At 52.7% G+C, this 13,222-nt stretch overlaps 1 protein-coding gene across 1 annotated transcript; it reads right to left on the bottom strand.

Annotated features, from left to right (window-relative positions):
• Positions 1 to 8,992: 8,992 nt before the first annotated feature.
• On the bottom strand, positions 8,993 to 12,947 carry LOC309452909 (ubiquitin carboxyl-terminal hydrolase 42-like; the record flags this gene model as incomplete). Its single annotated transcript, XM_082077567.1, has 11 exons — positions 8,993 to 9,043; positions 9,564 to 9,660; positions 9,911 to 10,011; positions 10,229 to 10,369; positions 10,624 to 10,735; positions 10,973 to 11,055; positions 11,586 to 11,656; positions 11,817 to 11,884; positions 12,029 to 12,131; positions 12,207 to 12,317; positions 12,761 to 12,947. 11 exons carry the CDS (start codon positions 12,945 to 12,947, stop codon positions 8,993 to 8,995), a joined length of 1,125 nt encoding a protein of 374 aa, XP_081933693.1.
• Between the last annotated feature and the right edge of the window lie 275 nt (positions 12,948 to 13,222).

Here is a 13,222-nt window from a genome sequence, read left to right as displayed (position 1 = left end):
AGAACACATTCAAATCACCAGGGAAAATCTGGAACAAAACACTAAAAGCCCAGGTTTTGCAGGGAGCTGGAAAAAACACCTAAAACCTGTCCCCGGACTCTTCCGTTTTCCGTCTTGCAGACAATTTCCTCACTCATCGACAAGGGCACGTGAACACTCCAGGGGTCTGTCTGTCTACTGCGGGTAAACACAAACACCACCTTTTCAGCTGGTCCATATATCCCCAGATAGAAGCAAATGAACTCAAACGCTGTCGCCTGCCAAGAGCTTTGTCACCTCAAACATTATCTGCAGGGCCCGCTGGACAACTGCAGAGCGGGCGACTCACCCATCCTGGGCCACAACCTCGGCTGCCTGGAACGTTCACGGCTCTCTCAGAAATCTGGGCAGGAGTCAAAACCATTCTGGTTCGAGAGCAAGACCAGCTCGAGCTCAAGTTTCCTTTTGCATTCTCACACCTGGAAGCTCAATCATAAAGGCTCCACGGGTCCACACCAACGGAGCTCTCCCAACAGGCACTTCCAGTCATTCATGCCCAAGCCAACACGTCACTGGAACCTGGCTACGCATTTTCAAACGATGTCCTTCTGGAGTCCAACCGATGCTGGGGTCGATTTTCTCCTTATGAAACCCACAAAAATCCAAGCAATACAAGACGTGCTCCTCTCTGCTCCAACAGCTCTCAACCTCCTGCACTTCAGCTTTCATGGCATTGCAGAAATAACAGAACAAACCCCAACGCAAAAGATTCAAGCAGAGCACCCTCCTTAAAAAGCAAATCCCAACATGAGTGCTCATTGCAATCAAAGGAAGCTGGGACACCGCCCTTCAAACGCTCTGGCTGTGCAGCCTGGACGAGACGGTGTCTGCGGTTCAGCAACATCCACGCTCGTCACGACCGGCTGGTGCCGTCACCCCCAAATCTCAGCAGCAGCTTTTGTTAACTCCGGTTAACAGCTTTGGGTACCCAGAGCTGCCTTCAGCTCATGTGAAAGCGTCTCCTCGTAACGCCCAGTGTGAGCCCAAGAACGACGCCTCCCTAACGCACACACTGAGGAACCTCAAACAGTGCCCCCTTCTCCATGGGCTGCGTCACAGCCTGTGACAGAAAGGGGATTCCACAGCCTGGAAAAGCTCCCCAAGGAACTGGAGATTCCTGGGTCTCAGAGTAATTCTAGAGCTCAAGTGGTGACAGACATCAGCTCCAGCTCAGATAATACATGCCAACACCCATCACTGACCCAAGAAGGCAGCTCCTCCCGTCCTGCCCAATGGCTTCAAACCCAACACACTTTGTCCCTCCAACAGGACGCAGCTTATTTCTCTGTCTTCCTTGAGATGAACTAGAGATAACTGAAAAAGTCTCTGTCCCGGCTCTGAAAAAAACCCCAGCCCGAAGATCCCAACTCTCCTTAAAGACACAGCATGACGCTAATGGAATAGTTTCATTGACCAGTCTGGGTGTCAGTCAAGCTCTGCCCCATCCATCCCCTCTTCCCAGCTCCTCACACCCGCGGGCAGAGCTCAGACCTTGGCTCTCAGACACCAACAACTAAAAACTTTAACTCTGTCCCTGGTGTTCCTCTTGTTCTCAAACTGAATCCAAACAATGACTGTGCCAGCTATGAAAAAGAAAGGCTTCTAACTACATGGAGAAAATTGACTCACTTTCCAGGTGTCTCACCTACACAAACCAGATTCTAAAGGCTGATGCACTTCCCCGGGCACAAACCAGCCATGTAGCCAAAGCATGAAAACTCTGCCCCATTGCTGCCATGGTTGTTACCTGAAAACGATTCACCTGTGCTGCTGGTGCTCAAGGGAGACAGAACACAGAACAGCATCCACCACCTCTGACTATTTCTTGGAGCTTAATCCAGCAACAACCACAATTCTCAGCTGCCCAGTGCTTTACATGGAAATGCAAATGCAACAGGCAGTGCTAGAATCTGGATCACAGACATTTTGGGGTTCTTTGAGCTTGCTTTCACAAGCAGAGCAGAATTGGCTCCAACTAAAGTGGTATCTCCCCTCTTTGGCTAAATATCTAGTTTGAGTTAGCCAAAGGCCAGTGACCAATGAAGACTGAACACTTACCCCTGGGATTGCCCCCAGGCTCAGGAACAGGATTACACCAAGAGGCTTGATCACCATGGACTGCAGGAACCAAACAGGGAGTCAAACATGGGTGAGGAGCTTCCATGGCATGTTGTGATCTCCTTCTTCCTCAGTCACCTGCAGTGATGGGAGGGGGTGAGGTAATGACACAAGACACATACAAAGGTGTACGTTCCCACAGCTAGATATGGAACATGGGTGACCTTTTTGCTGAGACCTAGCAGGTTTGCAGGCAAATAGTATTTATGACTTGTCTGTGTAACACCACCAAGGCACAAAAAGCTTTTGAAAAGCCTCTGAGATGATCTTGGGTACAATCACACGTGAATAACCTATTAAAATATGAGTGTTTATTCCCTTAAGCAGACAGACAGTGACAACTTACCTCTGAGACAGCCCAAGGCTCATAACCAGGATCCAGCTGAGAAGCTCGATCAGCTCTGCCAATGCCATGGCTTGGAGTCAAGTACAGATCAGAGAGGTTTCCAGGCTCACAGAGCAATACTCCTGCATTTCGAGTAAAAAAGGACATAAAGAAGAGAGAAAAAACAAAAAAAAACACAGCACAACATATTTAGGACAACAATGCCCATATATTGCAGAGAAATTGCCCTATTTAGGGAGAAAACTGGAAAAATGACTAAATACTCCAAATATTTGGGGGCTAAATTGGCCAATACAGGCAAAAGATTCTGAGTATTTGGGCTAAAAGTGGCCAAAAGAGGCAAAAACGTCCACATTTGGGAGCAAAAATGCTGGCAAAGGTGAAAATATTCTGTATTTGGGAACACGGCACCTCCGTTAGGGGAAAAAAAGGGCAAAAGCACCTGAGTATATCCGGTAAAAAGAGCCAGAAATAATAAAGCACCACTAGATTTGGATCAAAACTGGCCAAAAAGGGGTATAACATCCCCAGATTTGGAGTGAAATTGGACCAGAAAGTCAAAGTATGCCCAGATTTGAGTAAAAAGCGGCCAAAAGTGGCCCAAACACCCCCAGATTTGGGTATAAACTGGACTGCAAAGCCAAAGAACTCCCAGATCTAGGCAGAAATGAACCCAAAGGGCACAAATGTGCCCAGATTTAGCTCAAAACTGGCCCAAAGGGCCAAAGCAATCCCAGCTTTGATTTGCAACAGGCCCAAAGGCTCAAAGCGTGCCCTGGGATGGGGCCGTGTGGCACGACGCTGGGGGACAGGGAGGGCCCCACAGGGACTCAGTGCTGGTTTCTGCCCCTGTGCCACCACTCCCAGCCCCTGCTTGCCCAGAACTTGCCCCTGAAGCAGCCGCAGCCCCTCTCCCCTCCCTGCGGGGCGTCTGCCCCCTGCCCACACCCTGGTGCTGCCTGGCTCGCCCTGACCAGCCCAGCCCGGCTGCTCTCCCGGCCCCGGCCCCAGCCCTGGCCCCACTGCTGCCCTGCTGAGCTGCTCGGGGCTGGTGCTGGCACTGCCCGCCCACCTGCTCCCTGCGCTTGGCTGGAGCAGCCTGGGCGTCCCGGGCTGGCAGGGACACCAGGAGGAGGAGGAGGGTGAGGACCATGGCCCCCACGCTCGCACCATGATGCTGCTGCTGCTAAGACACAGCACAGCACGTCACCGTGGGGCTGTGACTTCACAGTCACATTGGAATCACTAAATCTGCACACTACTGCATGGCCTTGTTCTACACGAGCATGGAAGGAACAGAAGTGGAGAAGGATGTACCTATTTGGGAGGCAGCACTGCCTATGGGAGTGCACAGGCTCTCACTTCTTGCTTCCCAGAAATCAATCAATCAATCGATCAATACCAAAAGCTCCATATTAAGACTAAATTAGAAAAAAAAAAGCGAACTTCAAGGGTCTTTACTTGTAACTATTTTTGTCAGGCAGCTGTCTAGGAAGAAACGAGCTTTTCCTGCTAGTTTTACCACAGCTTCAATGCCTTTAAAGCCACCACTTCTTACCTCTGCTGCTCCAACACAGCCTCACAGCCCAGCAAAGTCATAGTGCAGGCAGAAACCTTCATCATAAAAAGAGGGAGAGTCAGAAACACGTTACTCTCAAAAGCAGACACTGTCAACTACTCTTGCTCTTGCTTACCAAATTCAGATAGTGTTAGAAAACAACAACAAGGAAGCGAGATTCTTATTCTATGGACCCCATTATATGGACCATTCAACATCAAGTCCAACCAGAGTCTGAAACTCCGAATAAGAAATATCATCTTAAAATTTCTAGGAAAATGAAGGGCTTTCAAGTGGCGACATCAAAAAATGTTCATAAAAGCACCGCCATGCAAGTGCACATCCCTGATCACAGACCACCTGCCCTGGTACCTAAGGCAGTGATGTTCTCAGCTGATTCGCAGTCACTGACGTCTGAAAAACAGCACAAAGTCTCATTTGTTTTCGTGCCAAACATGTAGTTTGGAACTGAAACAGGCAAGAAAACCATCTACAGTCAGTCTGGTTTCATTTGAGGACATCAGGACAAGTTGAGTTCACATTCACCAGGAATCACAGCAGGTCCCACCCGTCCCTGCAGACCCCAACACCGCTCCTGTGCAGGGTCCCGAGGAGCAGTAAGCACAGAACAAGAAACCTCCCTTCCAAAGAAGGCCCACAGCTGCTCTTCCAACAAGCTGCATAAGCAGCAGCTGAGAACAACTTCTGCTGTAGCTGCACCCAGCTCTGCTGTCTGCAGAAGGAGACCAGCTCCTAAATGATCCCCAGCCCTACAGACACAGATCTTCCCCAGGGCAGGGATGAGGAAACACCAGAGTGCACGGACACCTGGTCATTCAGTTGAAGCTGCTGGGGAGAAGGACAGAGGACTAGAGAGAGACAAATCAGACAAGAGAGAAGACAGAGGAGCCCAGAGAGAAAGAAACACACAGGGAAAAGGATGGAGAGATGGAGAGATCAAGGCAGAAAGGGTCAAGGAGCTGATGAGACAGGGAGGAAGAAACAGCAGCGCTGAGGAGCAGGACAGAGGGATGGGGAGGCGGGAGGAGAAGAAGCAGGAAGGGGGTAGAGAAAGACAGGGAGGGGGATATACAGATGGACAGACAAAAAGAAAGGCAGGGAACAGAACAAAGGGACTGAGAAACAAAGCAAAATTCAGATCAAAATGAAGAGACTGGAAAGGGAAAACATGCAGCAATGAGCTGGAGGAAGAGGAAAAGAGGGCTGAGGAGCAGGAAAGAGGAAGAGAAGACAAAGAAAAGGCAGAGCCAGCTGGACAGGGGTGATATAGTGAGAAGGGATGGGGCTGGGAACAGGCAAGGAAGACAGAAAGAAAACCAGGACAGAAAGACATCAAGAAGGCAAAGGGGCAGTAATCTGGACAGAGATGGAGAAAGAAGAACAGGGAAAGGGAAGACAGGCAGAAAGACAGAGAGGGAGCAGGAGAGACAAACAACAATAAGGGCTGGGGGCAGGACAGAGATTGGGGAAAAAATCCTGGGGTGGGCAGCAAGATGGAGAGGAAGTGAAAAAGAAGAGGGGCAGGAATAGATGCAGGGAGCAGGACAGAGGGATACGGTGAGAAATGATGGGGCACAGAGCAGGACAGAGCAACAGACCAGAATGACGACAAAGAGAAACCAGGGATGATGAGAACACAGAGGGGTGGAGACGGAGAGGGAGATACGAGAAACCCTGCACAGAGATTCAGAAGGGTGGAGGAATAGGTGAGGAAGCAGCAGAGGGACAGAGAGAGAAGAGATGAAGAGGAAGAAGGGTACAGCAGGAAAGAGGAGGGAGCAGGGAGGGACTGGGACACAAAACAGGGTGAAATGTCACCAAGGGCCCAGGAGTCACCACACTTTCTGCTCTCTGCACTGCCAGGCAAGCTGTGGAGTTCAGGCACTTCTGTCTGTCTGTCTTCTCCTCCCCTCCTATTCTGTAGCTCCAGTCGCTCGCCCATCCTGCACCTAAGAGAACACATCGGTGTTCTACAGCTCTTACACCACGAGGCTTCCCAGATACACACCACACACACACACTCTATGGCCGTACAGTAATTTTCCTCACTGACACAGACCCTGCGGGGCACGTTTGTGATCTGCTCTGCTGAGGCTGCTCACAGGGACTCTTCCTCACCCAGAGGGGCAGCTGTCTCTGTGCAGCTGCAGCAGCAGCTGTGGGGATCCCCTGCACTTCACCCTCCAGCTGCTTCCCCTTCTCCTGCTCTCTCCAGCTCCAGCCCCAGCAGCTCCTCTCCAGCAAGTGCCCCCTGCCCCCTCCCCCGCCCAGGAGAACAAGGCCAGAGCAGCCCACGCACACCTGAGCCAGAGGCAGCAACAACAGCCCCAGGGCCCCAGAGGGAGGAAAAAGGGCCCCAGGGCTGGGCCGGGGGCTGCTCAGCCTTGGGGCAGCTCCACGGCCCCCACGGCAAAACTCACCCTGGCCGCCCGCAGAGCAACCACCTGGGCTGCGCCACCATTGGTCGGGAGGGCTGTCAGTCTCCTCCCTTGAGCTGATCCTGCAGCTGATTGGCTGCCTGGGCTGTGACTCTCTCCTGGTTTGGGGCCCACCCTGCCCTGAGGCGATGCTTTCTCTGATTGGCTGCCTGAGGGGTCACTCCCTCCATAGTGTCTGCCTTCCCTGAGGCACTGTTTCCTCTGATTGGCTGTCTGGGATTTCCCACTTGCTCTCCCCACCAAATGATTGGTCAGACTGTTTGTCAATCATCCATGTGCCGCACTCCCACCAGGTGTGATTGTTGCGCCAGCACAGCCTGCCCCTGATCACTGCCCAGTTTGTTCCACTGTCACCAACTGTCCTGCAGGTCTCAAAGCTTGATTGGCTGCTTACATTTCAATCACATGACTTGCCCTGCCTCCTCAAATGTGATTGGCTGCATTTCATCCACTGACTGTCCACAGACTTCCGGGCGGTTGTTGCCGGGCAGCGAGCTCCACCTGAAAATGAGGCTGTGGGCCCTGAGCAAAGGCCATGGGTGATGAAAGACACGTGGGGACCCTAAACATGAGGATTTGGCCCCAGGAAGGAGGCTCTGGGCACTCAGAAGGACGGGCAGATGCTACAGATGGCGCTTTGGGCCCTGACCACGAGGGGACCCTCTTGGTTCCCACCCGAGCTGGGTTTGGTGCCCGTGACCCCACGTTCCAGTGTCTGCTGTGCTTCCTGACCGCAGGGGCCTCTTGTCCTGCCAACCTTCTGCTGCAAATCCTGCTGTAGGAAACAATCGCCTTGCCAAGAGAACAGCCCGGGCAGGATCTCTCAGCAAAGCGTATTTTATAAACCATTTGGCAAGACCAGGTGTTCTACCCAAAGACAGGCACCGGGAATAGGACAAAACCCCCCGCTTACATATCCACCGGTCCAGCTGCACATCCCTTCCCTGCTCCCCATTGGCTGGCACTGCAGGGTTACAGACCACCCACTGCTTGCCTCAGTCTACCTGTCTCATTCATCTAACTCTAACAACCCTCTAACCTTACTGATTTATTCAAAATATGGATTCCTGGCTCTTTGGTTACCCTTCCCCCTAGATTAACTTTTAAAATACAGTAATCAGTTTGGATTCTGGGATTATTTCAAATGGACTTTGTTTTACGTTACGGATTCGTAGGCTGATGTCTCTGAGTCCTTCCCCTGCTGGGGTCAGGTGCCAGATCAGTTCCAAAAACAACATTCCCCCTTCCAATGGCTCCTTACAACTCCACATTGAAACAGAAGAGACGTCAAGATGGGCACACACAACACACAGCTCCCAAAACCCACCACAGAGACTTCTCAGAAGGGGGATTTCTCCAATTGCCTCAAAACCCACAGAGAAGCAAACATCCCATAAATGAGACACACGAGGCCACCAAGAGTTTGTTTTTAACCGTGTCTTTGGCTTTTCTGCCCTCTGGTGCCCAGTGAGTGTTTCTGAGCACGATCCAGCCGTGGCACGCAGGTTCAGCTCTTCCTCCAGGGCCTGTGGGCAGGCGGGCCGGCGGCAGAGCTGCCCGTGGCTCTGGAAGGGCTCTCTGAGCTCTTCCTGCCACAGGCAGCACTGGCTGCTGGTGCACTTGGGGCAGCTTGGTCCCTGCTGGGGCAGCTTTGCTGCTTCCTGGACTCTTCCTCCTCCTCTTCCTCCTCTCCAGCATCACAGGCGTCAGATGCTGTGTCCTCCCTCATCCAGGCTGCAATCTGTCCCCGTCACCACCAACAGCTTTCCTCATCTGCATCTCCAGGGCACTGAAGCCTTCCTGCTCGTCCTCCTCCTCTGTGCTGAGGGGTCACAGTCCGTGATCTCCACAAATTGCCTGTGGAGATCATAGTGGCGCCGCGGGGATCTGTTCCGCTCCCTCTGCCTCAGCTGGGTCTGCCCCCGAGCAGCTGTGGGTGCAGAACGACACCGGGAGCTGCCGCTGGAGGGCCCTGGAGCTGCATCATGCCTTAGGGCTCGGTCACACCGTGGAGGACTTGTTCTCCAGCTCCTCGTCCTCCTTGCTGAGCGATGCTGGTCTGTGATCTCCAGAACCCGGCTGCGGAGATCATAGTCCCGCCGCGGGGATCTGCTCCGATCTCTCCGCCTTGGCCGGGTTTGCCCCTGAGCAGCTCTGGTGGCAGGAAGAGACTGGCAGCTGCTGGTGGAGGACGCTGGAGTTGCTGGTGCAGGCTGGGCGCTGCCATCGGAGGGTCTTGGAGCTGCCTCGTCCCTGTGAGTGGGATCACAGCTCAGGGGACTGGTTCTCCCCCTCCTCCTGTCTGAGTGTTCGTAGTCCCCGGTCTCCACAACCCAGCTGCGGAGATCCTTGCCCCAGTGCGGGGATCTGCTCCTGGGCCTCTCCCTGGCACCGTTCTCCTGGCAGTGGGCAGAAGGGCTGAATCCCTGCTCCTCTTTGCTGCTGTCCTCTCGTGCAGAGTGGAGCACACGCTCACGGGGGTGACAGCGCAGTGGGCACGCAGCTTTCCTTCTGAACACCAGCCTGAGAAAGGCGTGGAAGAAGTGACGCAAGCAGGAGCCCACGGAGGAGCTGCTGTTGATCCTGCCTGGCCAGATGGGGCACGGCCAGCCTGCAGCTGCCTCCTGCGCTCTTGCCCGGCTTTGCTGGCTGGTGATGGTTGGTGCGGATGAGCTGCTGTCCTCTGGAGAGTCCTCCATGCCCCCCACCATGTCCTGCAAAGAGAGCTGTGAGAAGCTCCTGCCCTTTCCTCCTGACCGGACCCACCAGTGGAGAACCCCCAGAAGCTGTGAGGGGACAGCTAAGGGCCTCTCAAAGGCTCCTGGAGGCTGCAGAGGGGCCAGGGAGGACAAATGGGATGGATCCAGGTGGATGCTGGGCGTGGGAGCCGTGCTGCAACTGTGCAGAAAGCTGCCGTGTGGGAGGGAAAAGAGAGTGCTGCCAAGATTCCCAAAAGAAACCTGCTGTCCATCTGGTGCCCTGACCACCTCCTCACAGCCACCTTAGTCCTATGGGGCAGATGCTGCGGTCCCACAGAACGCACCTGCTTGCTGCCGGCCGCCCACTGACTGAGGTGGGAACGGGCTTCTGGTGGTGCTGGTGAGGAAGAAGCCCTTTGTCCAACTTCCAAATCAGAGCACCTGGGGAAAAAAAGAGGGATCTCTGTTGAGGGCTGTTCTTGCAGCCTCCTCTGATTTCCGGCATTTTCTTGGAACAGTTTATATGACAGGGAGAAGATGCAACTAAGACCACAAATGGGAAATGTGGTTGGGCTGAACAATGCAGGTAGTAATTGTCTGCTATGACAGAAACGCTCAGGAGGATGAGAAGAAAAATAGCAAAGCCAGGAAAAGGAAATGTGTTCTGAACACAGTTTAAACTTGTGATTACCTGATGTAAAACAGTAAATAGGCTTGCTGCCTGAGGACTGTGTCACTGTTGCAAAGATTCACAGTCTCATCATTCATGTGGTACCACAGTCCATCACTGGCCTGCAAAGAAAAGCGTCGATATCTGGAGATGAATGGCACGGCTTCTCCACAAAACACAGGCCAAAAACTGCCAAACCAGAAGTGTTCAAAACATATGCATTCCAGCCCCTGAGGAAACCTTCTCCCCTCAAATCCTTGGCTGTCAGTAACACGGCCAGGAAAGTCAGTTTTCCCCAGGATACATTTTTCCTTTGTTCAGAAGGAAGTTGCTTTTCACCTTTATGTAGCAGAAGTAGTGTCCTGCACGGCAGCTGTCACCTTCATGCACCAGGACGGCGTATAATGAGTAGAGGAGCGGTTCTCCGGCTGCCTGAGACATGTACGGGCGAAGATCCAGGTACTGGGGATACTCCACAACCTACGGAGAGACCAGGAGGGCTCAGCAATGACCCTGGAACACTTCAGGACACAGCAATATGTCATGAGTTGGGTGGCAGGAAACTCATCTGGACCAAAGCAGCTCTGTGGGAGCAGAGGACACATTTGTCTTCCCACAGGAACTGTCCCCAGAAGGGAACATGAAAATCTCAACATGAGCAGCTTGCGACAGAGCGTCCAGCTTTGGGAAACCCGCTCCAGGAAGAGCACGTTGCACTCCAGTTGTGCACACACCTTGCTGATCTTGTCGCCGGTGAAGGCTTCAAACCTCTTCAGACACACCGTGAGAACCTTGGGCGCGCCATGGACTGTGAACGTCTTGGAGGCGGCAGTCGTCTTGTCACACCTTGAAAGCCAAGACAGAGCCAAGGGCTGAAACACACCATTTTTTCCCCCAAAGGCCAGACAGCCTTTCCTGTCTCACACATCCCTGTGCTCTTTTAAGGCTATTCAGTACCATAATGCCATGTTAAAAAACCTGCGTCTCATTACTGTGCCTTAATCCAATGTGAAAAGCTGACTTCTGCTCAATGACACCTTCGCACAGGATCCAGTATGAATACATCATCAATAATAGCCTTACTTGCTACATTTAAAGCAGTTTTCACCATCCAGGTGCTCAGGTTTCACAAAGTCTTCCAGAGCTGCGGTGACAGATGTGGCTGCCTGGAGGAGTGAGAAGGGAGAGCCCTGAGCTCTGGGAAATTCCCACACCCAAACAGTTACGAGGAGTTTACGCAAAAAAAACAGCTTGATGACGCTGAGGACACCCACTGTGAACCCGCAAGCAGTGCCCAGGAGGCAGAAAGAGGGTGTGATGCTGAACATCTCCCTCATTTCCCAGGGATTCCCAGGGTTCTCCACCTCTTTGTGGCACCGCACAGTTCAGCTACGATGGTATGGGTGTCACCAGTGATGGAAACAACACCCCCACGAGCCTGGGAGCCAGACAGGTGTTGAGGGAGGGCAAGGGAAGAAGGAGGAGGGTACGTCACAGTGCAGAGAGGGGCACGTGTGCCTGTCCAGCTGAAACCAGCACCATGACCCCTGCCATGGCCTCTGCAGAACACAGTCCATTCCACCTCCTGCCCACCACCAACCTCTCTTGTCAGATACAGTCTTAAGCCAACTGTGTGGAATCTGGAAAGCTACAGGGGCCTTGGGACATCTTGAAGCACAATTACAAACTCTCTTACTTTGATATCCAGAGGAACATCCAGGAAGGCCTCGTAGGAATCGGACACCACTTGGCAGCTCCAGCATGTGACTGGAAGGCAGATGGAAATGCTCAGCAACAGGGGAAGTCGACTGACTGTGCCGGGTTACCCTCTTCACACCCACTGCACCAATCACACCATCGGCTGTTGTTGCAGGCAGACAGGAGGGCACAGACAATTCCAAGGAGAGCAATAGCTGTGGAAAAGTACCTCTGGATCTCAGAAAGCCCCCAAAGATCTGATGGACGATGGTAGTGGCTTGAGAGGAGATGTCCAAGCTGCAAACCAACGGGAAGGTGGAGTTATCTCCTCCCAGAGTCTGGCTTTGTCTGAAAGCCCTGGGCATAGTTCTCCTTGAGGGGAGGACATCAAGGACTCCAAAGGGCTTGGGAACAAAGGGCTTGGGCAATTTGCTTGCTTACTCTCTGTTTCCTCTCAGACAAGCTCTCTGCATGGCATCCACGATGCAGCGTAAGAACTCGTGGGCATCCTCCTGCCTGCCATGCTCGAAATTTTCTCCTATTTCTAAGAAAGAAGAAGTTACTAGTTCTCTCCTACAAGAATGGCATCAATCATGTCACAGCACCTGCACGGACTCACGTGTGAGAACATCGACGACAGCCCAAGGCTCGATGGCACTGGCTGAGGAATGCAGGACCTGTTGAACGTGCTCTTCCATCCTGCACATCACGCAGAAGATTTTCCGGCGACCTGGAGAGGGAGGGAGGAATGGGAGAGGGAAGCTCCTGAGGTTTGCAAAATATCCACAGCGATGGGAAACCTAATGGAGGTCTTGCAGTTTAAGAATTCTCCATTCCTCCCAAGGTGCCCAAGTCCCAACAAGCCCGGGACATTTTAATGCACAGAAAACTTTCTTCAGAGGGATGCTGAACTGACGGAAGCTTTCTGTGCAATAAGCAAAGGAGTTTAACTTGCAGGAACAGGGACCAAGAGCCTGGGATAGAAAGAGGTGCCTTTCTGAAGATGAACACATCCAGATACAACAAGCTGCTTCTAGGCTTGAGTGTTCCGAGAACACCAACTCAGGGAGCTGACAAAGGAGGGCCACTTTTCTCCTAGATCGGCTTCCAGATTCTGGAAGCCCTTGGGCCCTGCTCAACAGATGTACAAGGAATGTTGCCAAAAGTACTCACAGGCCCGGCTGTGCTCCCCAGAGAGCAGGTAGTTGGCCAGAGGCGGGGTGTAGGTCAGGCACTGCAGGACAGAGTTGAGCCAGCACGTGTTGCCCAGGTTGTGCAGTCCTGCTCCAGCTCTCTGGCTGTGCTGCCAGGCCATGCAAATCTTCTCTGGGGGAAAGAGGATCCTCTGCGGCGGAGCCATTCCCTCAGCAACGACTGCCAAGAAACCACATTGGAAGAGAGATGAGTCCATGTTCTTGCACAGAAGCAGATTTAAAAGTTGAGTTCTGTACAGGAGCACCCAGGAAAACAAGCTCTAAGCTCCCACACAGAAAAACTGGGGGAAGCCTAACACTGCTCTTGAAAGTTCCTGGTCAAGGAGCAGTTTTGGAAAACAGCATGTTCCCCTGCTCACTTTGCCAAAAGTGCAACAACTCTACACTCTGACTTCTGTGCCCTGAGCAACCTTCCTTTCCC

This window comes from Streptopelia decaocto (genome assembly GCF_964273445.1).
Source record: "Streptopelia decaocto genome assembly, contig: HAP1_SCAFFOLD_97, whole genome shotgun sequence".
Lineage (NCBI taxonomy): Eukaryota > Metazoa > Chordata > Aves > Columbiformes > Columbidae > Streptopelia > Streptopelia decaocto.
The sequence above is the reverse complement of the archived record's forward strand: the minus strand, read 5'-3'. Positions and strand labels throughout refer to the sequence as shown.